The sequence below is a fragment of the Gadus macrocephalus genome, chromosome 13, assembly GCF_031168955.1.
Source record: "Gadus macrocephalus chromosome 13, ASM3116895v1".
NCBI lineage: Eukaryota > Metazoa > Chordata > Actinopteri > Gadiformes > Gadidae > Gadus > Gadus macrocephalus.
In genome coordinates, this window is record NC_082394.1 from 21,118,260 (window position 1) to 21,137,549 (window position 19,290).

At 42.8% G+C, this 19,290-nt stretch overlaps 2 protein-coding genes across 5 annotated transcripts in view; both read right to left on the minus strand.

Moving 5' to 3' along the window:
* Positions 1-19,290, minus strand: part of fhit (fragile histidine triad diadenosine triphosphatase) — a 297,946-nt gene extending 278,656 nt beyond the window's left edge. For 2 of the 3 annotated variants that reach the window (XR_009528788.1, XM_060070300.1), the window contains exon 1: positions 19,135-19,289. The gene's annotated coding sequence lies outside the window, so the exon portion shown is untranslated. Of the gene's footprint in view, positions 1-19,134 lie in introns of all 3 variants that reach the window. The other variant, XM_060070302.1, reaches the window with a different exon arrangement.
* On the minus strand, positions 12,561-19,128 carry LOC132471191 (uncharacterized). Of its 2 annotated transcripts, XM_060070298.1 has the most exons (11): positions 18,233-19,128; positions 17,673-17,796; positions 17,280-17,523; positions 16,816-17,092; positions 16,538-16,715; positions 16,361-16,437; positions 16,087-16,267; positions 15,589-15,837; positions 14,454-14,625; positions 14,219-14,367; positions 13,703-14,017 (listed from the first exon to the last, which is right to left on the minus strand). In XM_060070298.1, the coding sequence occupies exons 1-11, from the start codon at positions 18,515-18,517 to the stop codon at positions 13,869-13,871; spliced, it is 2,085 nt and encodes a 694-aa protein (XP_059926281.1). In that variant the 5' UTR covers positions 18,518-19,128; the 3' UTR covers positions 13,703-13,868. The 2 variants fall into 2 exon arrangements, with proteins under 2 accessions (XP_059926282.1, XP_059926281.1); XM_060070299.1 differs by lacking the exon at positions 15,589-15,837 and having other exon boundaries at positions 12,561-14,017.

A 19,290-nucleotide genomic window follows, 5' to 3' on the forward strand; every position in this document is an offset into this window, starting at 1 on the left:
GAGAATATGGAGCCGCATTTGGGTACTTCAGCGGCAGAAACAGTGTGCCAGCGACAATTTGTGTAGAGAGCCTTCTATGAGCAAAAACTGTTGGTTTATCTTTATTGATCCCCTTCGTGAATTTGTGTGTAAAGGGGTGGGTGTAGACTATATTCTCATGTTTCTCCTTTGTAAAGCGCATTGGCCAATATGAAGTTAACTGCGCCTGTAGAATGTTGTATCTGCATTGCATTGATGAGCTTTGATTGGCCCAATGAGTCACGTAGTCACGTGAGCATGAGACCTCGGTTGATTGGTTGGCTAGCGATGTTGGAACTGATAACATGTACCAGCTGAAAAATGTTAAATAAAAACTTCATAAGAAAGCCTCCGTCTGAGCTATTCTACAGCACCCATACCTTGATTTGTTCTGCCGCGGCAATCCAACAATTAATTTTGCAAGGGCGTCAGTTTGTTTTTAGAAGTGGTGGGGACAATAACCATAAGCTTGAGTGTGGTTTGAAAAGTGCTGGGTACCCTTATGTAAGCTATTCATCCATTCAATATTCTGTATTACAATATGCTCTACAGTGTATTGTCAGGTGTTGAAAATCCTATTCGAACAATAAAAGTTGAAAACCACAGTTTGTGTTTTGGCTTGTTTTGCAAAAGGGCGTTGGAAACATCAGGGTATTGGCTCGGGATATGAAATACTAATACACACAGGACAAAGAACAGCGTTGGCAATTTAACACTTATCTTGACATCAACAAAGTTTACCAGACAAACAATGCCAGACTGTAAAGGGGGTACGAAATGTAACGAGGTACTGAGCATCAGCCTTTTGAAGACTAGCAAGGGCTGCTGGTAGCAGCATATGTTATGCTGCATAAAAAAAATAAAAATAAAAAAAGCACCCGGAGAATTGCATCTGCCAAATCCTGACCACCAGTAAACACTCGCGAAGGACCAATGTAGACTTCACTCGTTACAACATCGCAAATTGCCCGCAAATAATATCCCCTACAATTTAGGATAATCACACAGGTTATGCAAGAACATATTTATGTCAGGATAGGCCTACCAGGCTCCAAGTCGTCACATATCTCAATCAGACAAAACAACTATAACCACATTGGCATAGCAATCGCACCGTGTGTAGCTGCTACTAGCTGCAACCTATATACAATAGGGATGAGTCGGTAGCGACCGATTCGTTCACATCGAACGAATCCCGAACGTGAACGACAAGAATTGGTTCCCCAAAACAAAAATAACTGGTTCTTTAATGCTTTTTTTTTAACATAAAACAAAAATATGGTCACGTAAATAAAATATACAAACGAACAGAGCTTTGTCTCCCCGCGACCTTATATCGATTGAGCCTACAACGTACTCAAAGATTCAGCCAATGAGAGGTAGCAATGGTGTTGCCATGGCACCTGGGTAAACAAATGACAAGGTGGTACCGTCGAATTTGCGCGCTTTCTCTGTCTGACGTATCTTGGGTCATACCATTCGACGTGGGGCCACTCATATATCCCCCTACATTTCCGGAAATAGACTTGACCTCCATCTGTTTATTGGATAAACGCATTTCCCAATCCCAGGAGTCTTTGCTCCATTCTATGTCAATTCATGAACAAACAAAGATATTAAACTGCAGGTCGTATTTTTTATTTATGACCATGAAAGTTCTGTAATGCCTGAATAATGAAGAATTAAATGTAAAGTAAAAAAAATATAAAACCATGAATGTAATATAGAGAGTAAGCAAGTTGTATAAATAATGGTGGGACGTTTGGTTGTAATATATAGTATATCTTGTCGATTTTCACGCGGGGTAGAGCCTAGAAGTCGCTTAAATTATGCTCAGGGACGTCTAGCGGGGAGGGGGGGCAGACACCTGTGAGATTCCCTGAAAAATTACGTAATCTGACGTAACGAACGAATCAAAAAGAACGAATCAAACGAACGAATCGTTATAGTGAACTGAATTGAAAGAACTAGTTCCCGGAAAATAATAATTTTGCCCATCCCTAATATACAATGCATACTAGCTGGAGCACCAACCAGAATCAGATCACAATCGCTTAGGGCCGTGGGTAACCTTTGGCCAGGTCATCACGAGCAAACAGAACCAGCAGCAAAGTTTACGTAAACCAATTTCTTACCTTATGTGGCCCTCCACATGCAGGCTAGATGATGTATCTATATCGTTATCCAGTGTCACAAACATGTTTTTTACAGGAAGCAAAAGGACCGGCTATTTTCTGAATAAAAATGTCAATTTTGGCTGTGTCTTGAAACTTCTCCAGTGCGTTCAGACCAAACACGACAGGGCGAAAAGATCCCATACAAAGTGAACGTAGAGACGCGTATCGGGCAAATTTTTTGAGTTGTTTTGATTTGTCGCGCCACACTTTCGCCGTACACAGGCGAGTGACAAATTCGCTCGAGTTGAAATATTTCAACTTTGACGCGAATTTCGCGTGATGACAGCCAATCAGCGTTCAACAGCGTGGCCACTGAGTGACATGTGTAAGGTAACAGCCAATCAGCGTTCAACTGTCAAACTCAGTGCAGTGCAGTCCGGGGTGAACTGCAGCATGGAGGAGAAAGTGATTGTTGCTGTTTGCAACTCTCGGAGCTCTATATATAATAGTATATAATATAATATAATTGTATACATAGTATCACGGCCAAAAGCTCTGTGCGCCTTCGGATGGCCGTAGCGCGGGGGGCTCTCATAGGGATTGGGCTTCTCTGTGTATGTTTACCGGCGTTGCTATGGGTTCCAGTCTTGTGTGTTCCAACGGTTTATTAGGTAGGCCTATCTAATAAATGATGTCTTCATGCGCGCCTATCACATGATTTTAGACTCTACGATTTTGGTTGAGTATGTGGGTATTTTTTCGGTCGCAATTGGTTTGCACATTTTTAAAAGTGGTGGGGACAAAATTCGTATTTGAAATAGTGGGGGGGACATGTCCCCCCCGTAATCGACGCCCTTGTAATTTCGTACTAATGTTCACCCAATCCACTCCCAATAGTGGTCCTGCATTGAGTTTAAATCCAACTCTAATGAATAAATGGTCCAGTTTTAAGTTTCATAGAATATTTATACATTCCTAGGACATTAAATAAGTGCATGCCCCGCCACTCGTAACACACTTGTAAAATGCAGTCGTCAAATGATAGAATGGGTTATTTCATACATCATCACAACCAAGATTTGGAATTAATCAAATTAATAACGGATAAATAATACTGGCAAATTTTTGGTTGAACACACACATTTGAATTATAAATTTATGATCCCCCAATGTTGACCTCTCCTCTCCCCCTTAGATGGGGGTTGGGCGTGGGGCCAGCGATCCCACCCCGTAAAAACAGAATAGCTACCAAAACATCGACGAAACCGAAGAAATCCTTACCCCTTGGGAAAGAAGCCTCTACAGCACCTCAAGCTAAAGAGATGATGACGACGTGCCTGGAAAACCGAAAGGAGACAGCACGTCCGAAACTGCTTCTGACCTCAAGGCGACCCACAAACATAGCAACATGGAACGTGAGGACCATGTACGCTGGGGGAAAGGCAGCAATGATAGCGGAGGAAATTAGGAGATATAAAATATCTCTTCTTGGTCTGGGAGAAACCAGGTGGCTCCAGTCAGGGCAGGTCAAGCTGGCGAGTGGAGAGACCATCCTCTACTCTGGACATCCAGATGACTCTGCACCACACACTCAGGGAGTAGCATTCATGTTGTCCAAAGAAGCACAGAGGGCCCTGATCAGCTGGGAACCCATCAATTCAAGGATCATTACAGCCAAATTCCAAACCACACAAAAGAAAATAAACCTCCAAGTGGTACAATGTTACGCCCCCACCAACGACACTGATGATGAAACCAAGGACCAATTTTACAACCAACTACATTACATTCTACAGTCCAGGAAAGAAAAGGACATCATGATCTTGATGGGAGACATGAATGCAAAGATAGGTGGAAACAACAACGGCTACGAGCTAATAATGGGAAAAGAAGGACCAGGCACCATGAATGAGAATGGAGAGAGATTTGCAGAAGCCTGTGCAGACAACAACTTGGTCATCGGTGGGTCAGTGTTCCAACACAAGAACATCCATAAAATAACATGGGTGTCTGCTGACCACATCACAGAAAATCTAATTGACCACATCTGCATCAGCCAGAAGTTTAGGCACTCACTGCTGGACGTTAGAGCCAGAAGAGCAGCAGACGCAGGGTCTGACCATCACCTCCTCACAGCAAAGATTCAGCTGAAATTAAAAGCCATGAAACACAGAGAAGGAAGGGTCAAATTTAACATACAACAATTTCAGGATATAGGTACAACAGAACTCCACAAAATCGCACTGCACAACCGGTATCAAGCACTGGAAATAGAAATAGAAACCCCCAGGGAAGTGGATGAGATATGGAAAGGTCTGAAAAACATGTGGAAAGACACATGTGAGGAAGTAGTAGGGAGACGAAAGACAGACAACAAACCCTGGCTTTCCACAGACACCACCAGAAAAGTGAGCGAGAGGAGGGGGAAAAAGGAGGCATTAAACAGAAGCAAAACCAGAGCAACCAAGATGGCAGCACAGAGAGACTATGCAGCAGCAAACAAGGAAGTGAAGAAAAGTGTAAGGAGAGACAAGAAGAAATACATTGAGGATCTAGCACAACAGGCAGAAGAAGCAGCAGGAAAGAACAACCTGAAGGACCTATACCTAACCACTAAAAAGCTCACAGGCAGATTCAGACACACACAGGCACACATTAAAAATGCACAGGGTGTACTCCTCACAACCAAGGAAGACCAAGTGAAGAGATGGACTGAACACTTTAGAGCACTGCTCAATAGGCAGGCCCCACATCTGACAGCAGAAATTCCACCATCACCAAACTTGGTGAAGATAAACTGCAATCCCCCCACCAAGCCAGAAATCAAAAAAGCCATTAAGACATTGAGAGGAGAGAAAGCAGAGGGACCCGACGGTATTCCAGCAGAAGCCTTGAAAGCCGACATCGAAACCTCTACCAACATGCTCCACCACCTACTGAAAACCATCTGGGAGGAAGAATGTGTCCCATCAGACTGGAAAGATGGACACATTGTGAAAATCCCAAAGAAAGGAGACCTCAGGGACTGCAAGAACTACCGCGGAATTATGCTCCTATCAACTCCAGGGAAGGTGCTCAACCGGATCCTGCTGGAGAGGCTTTAGAAGGGGTTGGATGAGAAACTGAGGGAAAACCAGGCCGGCCGGGAAAACAGATCCTGTGGAGACCAAACCGCCACCCTCAGGATTATCATTGAGCAGTCCATCGAATGGAACACTTCTGTCGATGTAAACTTCATAGATTTTGAAAAAGCCTTCGACAGTGTGGATAGGGAGATGCTGTGGAAACTGACGGCCCACTACGGGATCCCAGCAAAAATAACCAACATCATTAGGTGCACCTACCAAGGGATGCGATGCCAAGTCCTCCATGAAGGATGCATATCTGAGCCTTTTGAGGTCCTGACTGGTGTGCGGCAAGGGTGCTTGCTCTCTCCACTTCTCTTCCTCCTCTGCGTAGACTGGATCATGATACAAGTAACCTGCAATAGCCGAACTGGCATACAGTGGAGCCTGACAGAGCAGCTAGAAGATCTGGATTTTGCTGATGACCTGGCACTACTGGCTCACACACATCAACAGATGCAGGAAAAATCTGGCAAGCTAGAGGATACCGCTGCTCTGCTCGGGCTCAAAACTAACTCATCAAAAACCAAAGTAATGAGAATTAACAGCAACAACAACACTCCCATAACCATGAACCAAAACCAACTAGAGGAAGTAGCCAGCTTCACATACCTGGGGACTATCATTTCTGTGGATGGTGGTACAGAGGACGTCCGAGCCAGAATTGGAAAGGCAAGGGCAACATTCAACATGCTCAACAATATCTGGAAGATGAAAAACCTGTCACTCAAGACCAAACTACAAATCTTCAACTCAAACGTCAAGTCCACCCTTCTATATGGCTCTGAAACCTGGAAGACCACCAGTAACATACTCAATAAGCTGCAGACTTTCACCAACCGGTGCCTCAGACGCCTCCTGGGAATCTACTGGCCCAACACCATCTCAAACGCCAACCTGTGGGAACTCTCACCAAACAAGAAACAATAGAAACCCAAATCCGGAGGAGGAAATGGAAGTGGATAGGCCATACACTCAGAAGACAGAAATCACGAAGCAAGCCCTAACCTGGAACCCACAGGGCAAGAGGAAGAGAGGCAGACCGAGAACCACCTGGAGAAGAACCACAGAACAGGAAATGAAGAAAGAAGGGCTGTCCTGGCCTCAACTGGAGCGGAGGGCCAAAGACAGGAGAGGATGGAGGGGTTTTGTCGATGGCCTATGTTCCTTTGGGAACTTAAAGGCCTAAGTAAGTAAGTAAGTAATGTTGACCTGAAGTTGGCGCCACAGTAGACTGTCGGAATGGCGGTAGGCCTATTAAAAGGTGTCGGAATGGGGACATGTCGGAATGGCAGCATGTAACCATAACAACTGTCATAGCTAACGTGTACTGTGGAGTATAGGACCGGGACTGAGTAAGGCTGTGACATACAAGTTGTTCTGTGCTGTGTCCTGATTGGCTGAAGCGAAATAGCTACATTGATGCGTTCTAAAACTGGACCTGGCAATTTGACATGTTCAATCTTTGCCGACTCCTTGCAACGGTATCAGCCGCGCTGCAACGACCAGTTCACACTGCTGCAACTTTTCCCCTAGTTTTTTACCCTCTAGTTGCAAGTCGTTGCATGGCGAATCTTTGGTCTGAACTGGGCTTAACAAGCAAAGACATCGATACTCGACTGTTGCCTGGAGACCAATTTGCGTATTTTCTTGTGGAACCTTTTGCATGCTCTAAACATAAACATGTGGATAATAGAAATTGTTATGGGGCTGCAGACATGAGGTGGTAGAAAGCACAAAGCATTTTCATTAATCATTATGAATCAACTAATAATAGAAATAACTGAACTCAATATACCACATCAGTCCAAACCACAGGGCTTGAGACGATGATGAGTTGGCAGATATAACTTTTTTGCTGGCTGTTTGATCAAATAATTGAATAACAATCATTCCACTGAACACCCAAAGATAAATAGGAAATGTAGTGGCTTTAAAATAAATATATTGTATTTTTGTTTGCTGCATTGGACCAAAATAGATGGATTTCTTTCCACAAGGATATTCCATTATGTGTGATCCTCTGTAACCTCTAGGTAGGTCATATTTATGTTATAGTCATGATTTACTAACCATCTCACAAAAGGAAGGTTTTGTTTCCCATACATTGAATGTATCTGATTTTGTTAAAGAAAATGATTACTTTTGAGCAGGTCAGACAAATTATGCAATTTATGTATAGAAATTGGGTTACAAGTAAAAGGGTTTGCGGTTGGCAGCCAACCATCCGTCCCTATGCCTAGATAGCCTTTCCATTTGACGATATCTGGCAACAGAAACGCTTTGAATTGACCCGGTTAGTAACATCATTTGCTCGGTCCGAAAAGTACTGAGTAACTTGATTTAGTTGAAATGTTGTATGTAGATGGCAACGCCCGACAATGGAATGGAAAAGGATGTTGAATTGACAGGTTGGAATGGAGACAGACGAGGCCACTCCTCTGTTGATGGACCACTTTGGGGCTCCACACAGCAGCACACTAACAGCTGTAAGTGTGGGGCCGTGTGATGACGCAAACACAATAAGTGTGCATGTTGGACGAACTCAGAAAAACAGAATGCGTCTGGGAAACAGACAAGGGCACTGCATTATACATGAAGTGCAGACAATCAAATCAAGTGTGCGAGGTATAGCAGCCGCATGAATAAACCGTGCATAATTGATACCGCTCTCTTATATTATGCAGCCCCGTTTGCAAACCTATATGAACGTATGACACCAGAGTTAGGCCGATGTGAATACTACTGTCTCAATGAACTGAAGATACCCACGACTTGTTTTGTGTACAAAATAATTTACAGAGCTTATTGAAGCGACGAAACATGACAAAAAGATGACAAGAATGAAGAGGGCTTCACCGATGACATTTTTTTTATGTAAATAGAAAATACAATGTTTAGTTATTGATGTACTCTGGTGTTGTAGTGTTTTTAAAGAGCCAATAACAGGACTCTACAAGCACCACACAGGACTTGAACCTCGGATAAAACGAGTTGTCGGACTGGCAGAGCACGTGTTCCTCCCAGCTCTGGGCTGGTGCGTTGACAAGGTCACTGTCTGTTCCTCCATATGTGACATGTTTATAGGTTTTACTACATATTAGGACCATATACAGATGGTCCTAACAAAAGCAAAATATCCATACCAGGATAGCAAACAACAAGAATGAAGTCCATAAAATTTAGATTTTTTTTTTTTTTTTTTTTTTTAATCGGAACCAGATCCAACTATGTTTATGCCCAGTTAAATGAACGAACAGAATTTGTTGATCAACCATTAGAGCCGCTGTGTAACTTCACATGATCTCACTGTGCAGACCAGAGGGCGATACACAATGCCCATGAACTGTTTCTAAAGGTACAAATAGGAAATCTACATAGAGGGATAGGATTAAAAATTATATGACGTTCACACCACAATAACCTAATAAAGACTATATCAGGTTGCTTTCTTAACTCAACTAGCGTTACACAAATCAGGCTTGGCTCATGATCCTGCAAAAGCCTGCGACTGAAAGGAAGCATGAAAACACTATGATGGTACCAACAGCAACATTAGAACTCGTATCTCAACATATATGTTTATGTACATACATTTACATAACAGCCCAAGGCTGCAGCCATAAGTGAAGCAAAACCGGCGGCAGGAAAACATAACATATTAGACTACTGTAGCCACCTAAGAAGCTGTCAGGAGCTGATTGGCTACTAAACAGAAAGCGTGTTTAACCTTAACCTCAACCTGGCGGTATGGATGGCTCGCCTTGAGAATAACTAAACATAATGAGCTTAACTAAACCTTAATGACCAGAACTAACAAAGCTGATCATAGTGAATAACCTAACCCTTATTCACTTAACTAAACCTTAATGACCTGAACCAACACAGCAGATCATAGTGAATAACCTAACCCTTAATGACCTTAACTATCCGTAATGACCTAATTTAACCCTAATGACCTGAACTAAACCTTAATTTTCTTAACTAAAGCCTAATGACCCGAGATAAACCTTAATCACTTGACCAACACAGGTGATCATAGTGAATAACTAAACCTGAAGGACCTGAACTAAACCTTAAAGGTTAGATATAATAAAAATCCAAAAAAGTTAACAGTGTATGAGTTCCAGAAAAGTTGTTTTGGAAGTAGTTTGCTGGAAATATTTTTTAGGAAGAATCTCGCCTATCTCTATTCCCCTGTTTCAGTCCCTTTCAGAGTGTGCTGTTTCAGGTGTCTGTAGCTTTAAATGCAAATGAGCTGCTGCCCATTGGACACATCGTGCACATAAACTTTTACCATGGTTAGGGAGAGTGTACTATCATAGCTGTGGAACTATCAGACATGGCAGCTTCAGTAGTTCAACCGTACATGTCCGAACCTGAATCGGATCCTGAAGGAGGAGAATCTGAGAATTCAGCAGGAAGCTTCTGAACGGTAGGCCTACGGCAAAAAAAAAAAAAAATTTTTTAATGGAACTTTTCAATGTCATTGTCTGAGTTTCCGGTAAAAGTCAGACACTAGTGCTAGCTGCTGGCAGTAGATAGATTTAAACTTTATTGATCCCCAGGGGAAAGCAAAGTCCGAGTAGCTTGAAGACATCACACACAGCATACTCATACATCATAAACAAGATAATAAAATATCCAGATGAATACTATAGACAATAAAAGATTCTAAAATAAAGACGCGTGCAGGGACTGACCCTGTGATTCAGTATGCATGGTAAGATTCAGAATCAGATTGACCTTTGTCATTGTGCAGAGTACAAGTACAGAGAGAACAAAATTTGGTTTGAGATCTAAACAGAAGTGCAAAATAGCGGTTAAGGCACAGTTTTAACATGATTGTCATACAGTGCAATATAAGTACAGTATGGTTTAAAGGAGACATATTATGGTGTTTTCCCAACAAGTAAACATAGTATTTGAGTTCCAGAAAACATGTTTTTGAAGCCGTTTGCTGGAAATAGCTTTTAGGAAAAAAAATATTGCCAACCGCTATTCCCCTCTGTTTCGGTCCCTTCAGAATGCGCTGTTTCTGGTGTCTGTAGCATTGATGCAAATGAGCTGCTGCCCATTGACCAATGAGCTGTCAGACTGAACCACAGCATGGAGGAGAAGGGATTGTTGCCGTTTGCTGACTCCTGGAGCTCTATATCTATATAATATAATATAACATAATAATATTATATACGTGTATTTATATGATATATATCTAATATCACGGCCAAAAGCTATGTGCGCCTCAGATGATATTATGAATAATAAAGACTGTGTCTGACGTCTCTGGTACTTCCACAAGTAAAGACTCGTAGTGGGGGATATCTCGGCCATTGTTGAGAAGAATTGGGGGGAAGGAACTTTGGCATTGACTCTCTGAAGTCCATGAACCGCGACATGGAGAAGAAAGGGATTGTACTCCGGGAGCTGAGCTGCCGGACTGCCTCCGAGCTCCCCGCGCCGAAGCTGCCGGACTCCAGTCCGGCCGCCGTCGAAGCCATCCGGCCGCCGTCTAAGCCATCCGGCCATGTCTCCTCCTCCCGACTTCCACTGAAGCTTCGGCGGCAGCTCCGGCGGGGTGAGCTCGGCGCCAGAGAAAGGGATTGTACGCCAGGGCTAGCACCGAGTTCCCCCCGCCGGAGCTGCTCGTCCGCTGGTCCACAAAATCTTAGCGATGCTCTGATTGGAGGGGAGTGGGGAAGTGGGAGGTAATATTCAAATGTGCTCCCTTCCTATGTAGGAGGGGGCGCCGAAACTGACTCGCTCGTTTGGTAGCTGGAGGCGGGCTGCTTCCAGAAATGCGTATCTCACTCAAGAAATCATGTACGGACTTTCTTCAAAGTTTGTATGCGTGTAGGAGCACCATGTACCCACAACAACACCCCAAATCCCAGGAAAAGTGCTGCTTTCATAATATGTCCCCTTTACACCGCGTTCCAAATTATTATGCTAATTGAATTTGTCATAAACATTTCATTTTTCAATTAAACTCATGGATGGTATTGTGTCTCAGGGCTCTTTGGATCACTGAAATCAATCTCAGACACCTGTGATAATTAGTTTGCCAGGTGAGCCCAATTACAGGAAAACTACTTAAGAGGACGTTCCACATTATTAAGCAGACCACAGGTTTCAAGCAATATGGGAAAGAAAAAGGATATCTCTGCTGCCGAAAAGTTACAAATAGTGCAATGCCTTGGACAAGGTATGAAAACATTAGATATTTCACGACAACTTAAGCGTGATCATCGTACTGTGAAGAGGTTTGTGGCTGATTCAGAGCACAGACGGGTTCATGCAGATAAGGTCATAATGAGGAAGATTTCTGCCAGACAAATTCATCGGATCAAGACTGCAGCTGCTAAAATGCCATTACGAAGCAGCAAACAGGTATTTGAAGCTGCTGGTGCCTCTGGAGTCCCACGAACCTCAAGGTGTAGGATCCTCCAGAGGCTTACAGTTGTGCAAAAACCTACTATTCGGCCACCCTTAACCAATGCTCACAAGCAGAAACGGTCGAGTGGGCCCAGAAATACATGAAGACTAATTTTTAAACTGTCTTGTTTACTGATGAGTGCCGTGCAACCCTGGATGGTCCAGAGATGGATGGAGTAGTGGATGGTTGGTGAATGGCCACCATGTCCCAACAAGGCTGCGATGTCAACAAGGAGGTGGGGGAGTCATGTTTTGGGCCGGAATCTTGGAGAGTGCTGGTAGGCCCCTTTAGAGTCCCTGAAGGTGTGAAAATCACCTCGACAAAGTATGGAGAGTTTCGGACTGACTTTCTTCCATGGTACAAAAAGAAGAACCGTGCCTTCCGTAGCAAAATCATCTTCATGCATGACAATGCACCATCTCATGCTGCAAAGGATACCTCTGTGTCACTGGCTGCTATGGGCATAAAAGGAGAGAAACTCATGGTGTGGCCCCCATCCTCCCCAGACCTCAACCCTATTGAGAACCTTTGGAGCATCCTCAAGCAAAAGATCTATGAGGGTGGGAGGCAGTTCACATCAAAACAGAAGCTCTGGGAGGTTATTCTGACATCCTGCAAAGACATTCCAGTGGAAACTGTCCGGAAACTCACAAGTTCAATGGATGCAAGAATTGTGAAGGTGATATCACAGAAGGGGTCCTATGTTAACATGTAACTTGGCCTGTTAAGATGTTTTTTTTTATTGAAATAGATTTTGATTCCAGTAATTATGACCTCCTAATGCTGCATATTCAACAAATGACCATTTTCAGTTCTTTACAAAAGTTTACAACCTATAAAATGTTTTGAAACTGTTGTGCATAATAATTTGGAACAGTGCATTTTGAGTTTTTTATTTTTGAAAAAAATACTGTTATCATTGGGAGGTTTGTTCAATAAAATTCGAATTATACTCCAACGGTTGATGACTTGAAAATTATACTGAGTCATTCTCATTGACTATTAAGGAAAATCAGAGAAAAATATCATTTGCATAATAATTTGGAACGCGGTGTAAATGATAGTGCGGGATAGTGCAGGAGTAGTGAATACAGTCAAGTAGAGAATACAGCAGCAAAAAAGTAAAGTGACGAGGTATGAGCAGCATAAAATGGATAGTACGCTAAGGTGCTCTGGGAAAAGGTTTGTCAAGGTGGTAGTGCAAATAAAAAAAAAAATAAGTAGCTACTAGCTATTTCTAGAAGCTAGGCAACTTTATACATAGTAACCCTATTTAATTTTAGCCTATATTTTGCTTCTTGTTCACAAAAGGTGAAGTTACGTCTTGCAAGTTTGCAGGTACCAAATCAACCAGATGTGTTCATGTTAACTTGAGAAGGCCAAGCGCTACTGGCCATTCACCTCAGGCTGGGAAAATGTGGCTAGCTAGAGCACACATTCAAATCTTCGACGTGGGAGCCATTATTGTTTCAAGTACTGGTATGCCAGGTTTCTTATTCTTTTGGCATTATACATTCATGAATACATTTTTATTTGTTTGCATAGGTGCACATGTGGAAATTGTGCAATGCGGTCAGAGCCTTAGAACTTATGCTGTCAGGAGGTGCCACAGGTAACATTAGCAGCTATCTTATCCTACACTTAAGTTTGCAGTGCATTTCTGATAACATGCCACTGCAGACACTCACCTTATGTTATGCATAATAGGTTACAAGACGGCTGCGGCAGCTGGATCAAAGGCCTCCCTGTATGATAGACCATCCATGTTTAGAACGGGTTTGCCTAAATGTGTTGTCTCTGCAAAATGCATGCAACAACTGACTACGGCCCTTTACAGCTACGGGGGATAGAGCAGCGAGTTTTATCTGTAATAACCTACTTCACTGTTCATACACCATAATAAACTACATATAGTCGGTCAATGCCACAAATTCAGATGATATTTTAACACAGCCAAGTTTTTGCTAAGCAAATACTGCATATTACGCATCAATTCACATGAAACATTTTACAGATACAATAAACATTTATTGATCGCAGTCATGAATATTTGTAAATACGAATATTCATACATAACATTTGTAAATACAGTATAGCGAAGGATTCACTTAATCCAATTAGAAAAATTTGGACACAGTGTAGAACCTGTTTCAAGAACAATTTTCTCAGTCGCTACAGGAATTTAGCCTCCTCCTCGTTTTGATGCTCATATTCTGAAGACGGGTCCGGCGGGATGTTCATCTTCAGAATCTCAGCTCTGTACGATGATGGGTCAACAAAGACGTTCTCCATGATCATGTCCATCAAATCATCAACATACCCTGTGCAACACACAAACAGTGAATCAATTGTATAATTTAATTTGAATAATATCAACTGTTCATACATTAAGATCTTGCAATTTGATTGGGTAGTTTCTCAGGTATTTGCGTTTGTTTATTTATTTTGTTTAAAGTTCAGAGTTGCAGTACTTTGTCTCATGCACAATATAAATCGTAAAAATAAAATAAATTCACACTTACGGAATGTCGCCTCAGTCTTCACTGGTTTGGCTCTGCACTCTCCCTTCCTGGTCTTTGGAAAGCTCAGACTGTAAATAGGATCCCATGACGACGTGGTGGCTTGTCCTCTATCAGCATTCTCGTTGTAATGCAGTGCAGCCAGGTAGTGTCTAGAACAGTAAAAAGAAAATCAAACATGAAAATAATTGCAAGAAATGGGCAAATGTTCTCAACAAGTAATCACAGCTTAATTTACCTGCAAAGTATTCCTAGATATGGATAGATCACGTTTTTAGGAGCGAACTGCAGGATCAAAGCGTGGAATGCGTCCAAAGAGGAGGTCTGGTGGTGGGGACTGAGCTTTGCAATGTCCCTTAGGACTGTCTTTTTGGTCAGCGCCTTCTCCAGCTTGTAGAATGCAGGAGTGGCTGAAAGACAAAAAATATTATGCATTATATCATAACATCTAACAGGGCTCCAGAGTGCGCCTAATTTGGGCGCACATGCGCCTAGAATTCGGGGTAGTGCGACCAAATATTTTATTTGGGCGCACCGGTGCGACTGAACATTTATTTTACAGAGCAGTCTATTCATAATAACCACGGAAGAGGCAGTGAATGAAGTATTGATTAGACAGCGACTTATTAGATACCTAATAAACCGTTGGAACACGCAAGACTGGTAACAACAGCAACGCCGGTAAACAAACCCGCGAAGCCCAATCCAGGGGCCTGTACTACGAAGCTCGATTAGAGGGTTAGCGAGGTATGTTGAGCTGAAAGCCTGGGTTAGCTGTACCATGAAAGTCGATCTCTTTAAGCGTCGCTGTATCACCATATCGACTTACGCTCGCAACCAAACCTGGTCGGGAGCAGCTTTTCAGCGAGTCTACCCGGAGACCGGCTACTTATATCGGCGCGCGCAGCTTCCTAGCCCCTCCTCCGATAATGGCGTCACCATTTGTGGGTGTTCCCATGGACCTCGGCGCACTTATCGTACAGGCGTCTCTCTGGAGACAGAGGGTTTTTCGGGACAGAACCGATCCCTTGGCATTGTCTGACGATATTCTTTATGAGAGATACAGATTCGGCATTTATTTAAGGCATTTATTTAATGGTCAAAATATTATTAATCAATGGCGTAAATATCGACGGTCCCCCCCCCCCCCCCTCCAACAACTCAGCGCAAGGCAGGCACGGTCCCCCCCCCCCCCCCCCCCTCAACAACTCAAAACTTGGGTGCACCATAAATACGTGCTGGTGCACCCAAATTAAAAATGTAGGCGCACCAGTGCACCCAAGGAAAAAGTTAGTCTGGAGCCCTGATCTTACTTATTGGTAATGACTGTACTTGTAGCAAATCAATAACCCAACCAGTTGAATGAGACAAACCTGCTGAGAGCCATTTACTCTTGTCCCTTGTGCTGCGAATTGCATGTAGACATTTTGGGAAGAGGGGGTCATCATGAGTATGAATATCCTGAACATGGTTTAGGAGGGAGGTCCATTTTGCCAATCTTTCCGGCCCGGTTTTTGACGATTCTGCAGTCCAATGGACGTGGTTTCTGATGGCTCGCATCCACTTCTTTACTTTTTGGCAGTCCTTTGTTTTGCTAATTTTATGTAGTTGCTTGGAAATTCCTACAAATCAGAATAAATATTTAACCCAAATGAATATGTGATCATAAAGCTTTATGTGTAGACTCTTCAAGTATAGACCTAGAAGGTAGTTTGAGTTCCACACATTTTTACAAACTGCAAGATACAATCCTATCAATATGCACCAAAATATGCACGGAATGCTTCAAGCATCTTGTTCTGCAGTTCTAAAGGCAAAAGGGGTCCAACCTGGTATAAGTAGGTTTCTAATGTTTTGTTGAGTGAGTGTACCTTTCTCCATGTGCCAGACGTCATAGAATTGAGTGATGTTGTTCTCCCTCAGAAATCTTTGAATTTGTGGATGACTGTCGGTGACGATGCAATCAAGGGTTACCCCACGTGCACCGAACAATTCAAGGCTCCTCTTCAGGCCTTCCTGCTCCATATGGGAGCTACCTCCAACCTCATTGCTCTGTCAAATCATCATAAATACGGGTCCATATTTAAAATGTCAATTGGCAAAATTTATAAAAAGAAACAACACAGTAAACTTTAATTCACCCACCTGAACCAACTGGAGATCGACAACAGTATTGGTGTTGAGGGCCATCATGGTGTAGATCCCAAATTTTGCACAGTGCCCTGTGAAAACATTGTCACAATCTGGTATGTGTTTATGTCTTCCCATTTATTTACAATCAAATATATCCTACTCATAGGATTTATATAGCAAAATATATACCTGGAGAATCAGCCCTCATGTCACCACAAAGTATTACTTTACTTTCTTCGCTGAGCTGCTGCAGCATCAATTCCTGGGAATTTTTCCATTTGTGGACAATAGCTGGCTCTATAAACATTCTAGCATGCCGACGAAAGGTGTCGGAGAGAAAAATCTGCAGATGCATTGCCTTAAACACCTAATGGAAAACAAAAATGACAACAAGATTTTATAATATAAAACATTATATGCCATGTTCAACAATGGAGTAAATTATTCTTTACTAATTCTTTATTTACCCTTTGAAGTTTGAAGAAAGAGGCTCCACTGATGTACACTGCTGCCGAAAGCTGTAAATTCCCAGCTGGCGTGTTATCCAGAAGAGGCTGGCTTTTCCAAATTCGGGAATACTCGCAATACTCACACAGCTGTTCCACTGATATGAACGTCCCAAGCCTTTTGGTTTTAACAGCACATACACACTTGCACACAGCACACACATCGAACAGCTCCATGAGACAGGTCTCGTACACTATGTACTTCCTTATCTCATGTTTGGAAGTGGATTCAGCATCTCTGGGGGGTGGAGGGATATAGATGAATCAGCAACTCCTTCAAATAGATTCAACAATAAACAGAACACTTTCATGAAAGCATTATAAACCAGGACTGCAGAAATGCACACCATCTGTTTCAGCAAACAAAATGAAAACTGATTATATACATTTAGATAGATACATTTAAGGATTTTTCAGTAACTCACGACATGACTGTTGACTCTGTCAAAGCGGTAACCGAGTCTTCAGAGTCATAGGTTGCTTCCAGCCCTTGAGAAGCCAGTATTGAGCAGCCCTCGAGAGAATCCTCCTCCTCCTCAAACTCCTCCTGCTCCAGGCGAGGTCTCTTATATGGCTGCTTTATAGATCTCGGCCTTTGTAAAGGCAGCGAGTGTGTGAAGGGACCAGTTGATGTGCCAAAGTTCTTGCAGGACACAGTAGCCTGGACAGCTGTAACAAAAGTATATTTTTATGATTAAGGGGCATTCTTGGGAGTAAAACATGACAGCAGTGTGACGGTATAAATTCAAGCACTAAAGGTGGCGACAGCTCACGGCTAGACTTGCAATCTAGAACGTGCAATCTAGAAGACTACAAACCTGCGCTTCTGTAATGTGAATGAAGAGTCTTCAAAGAGAGTTGTGTACCAACACTGCGTCTCTGTGGTGGCTCAGTCTGGCAGCCTATATCCCTTGTAGCAGGTAACTGTACTGATGCAATGGCCTATGTATAAGAACGAAGTGACAACAACCTTATCTTACATGTAGAGCAATGCCACAGCTGCATACAGTGTTACAAAGGATACGTTTAAAGAAACTCAGAGATGAAACGTCACAGAATGGTTGGCGTGGTTGGCGGAGTGTAAATTGTGCTGGGATTTAGCAGTCTCGCCCATACACTCAATTTTCACTGAGCTATACTACATATTCAAGTTAAAAAATGTTCAAATGCATTACTTTCACAAGTTCTCGATTCTTAAACCCTGTGGAGAGTGGAGCGGGTTGGTTGAGTTTGCAGGGGGAAGCCATGTTGACTGCAAACTAACTAGAACTTAGCAGTTAGCCTTACATCATTCTCAATGGGAAAACTCACGCCACAACACGCAGAAGTTCACGCTAATCTACAAAAGAAACACACCGTTAATTATTTGTACACTTACATGTCTCTCGTCTGCAGGTACTCCACGCAAAGTTGGAAGTGCCCCCTCGTTAAGAAAAAGTTTCCCAGCTAATTCTGCCGTGTATTGACCGAGGTTGGAGAAACAGTCAGTCTTGAAGTGGCGAGCACAGACCAACAGATTTTTGCCAACTGTGGCTGGGACTTGGCCCTCAAAAATGAAATCAATCCACGCCGCTCTTCTGTCCTCTGCGGCTGGGACGCGATGGAGTGATTTGTGGTCATCTTTACAGCCAACAACAGAACACCTCGCGTGGCGCCTCGACATGATGAATTCCAAACTTCCAATCACGAAAGGACGTATCTTATTTAAGCGTGGATGGGGGCGGTGGGTGGTAATATTCAAATGTGCCTTATTCCTACGTCAGAAGAGTCGACTAAATTGACTCGCTCATCTGAAAACTGCAAGTGGGGTACTTTCAGAAATGCATTTCTCAGTCAAGAAAAACAAGTAGGGCCTTATTTCATAGTTTGTATGCGTGTGGCAGCACAAGAGACCCAAAACAACACCGAACCCAAATCACAGAACATGTGTTTTTTTCTTAATATGTCCCCTCCCTTTAATCACTTAACCAACACGGCTTGATCATAGTGAAGAACAAATTAAACTAACCCCTAATCACTCAACCAACATAGGGTGATCATTGGTCGGGCAGAAATCGCGGATCTCAAAATAAGGTCCCGTCGGACAATTAAGTACGTTTTTAAAACGAATTGCATACCAGTAATTCCAACAAAGCTAAGGTTAATTTTCCATATGCCACTTTATTTCTAATGTCGAATGAATCGTTTGCTGTGGTAGTGACAGTAATAGTAACATTAGATAGTAAACTGAATGAAAACAGCGCAGCCAGGGCTGTCTGAACGACCACACTCGACACTCACCTTCCGTGTTCGCCGATCCACTAGGGGGACTTCTGGGAAATGTGGTTTAAAATATCGTGACTACTTTTGATTCCGTCTTTGAAAGACTACAAATACCATAACGAAATTATCTGCGGACGCTACGGTGCTACGTTCAAGTAGACATGGAATAAACAG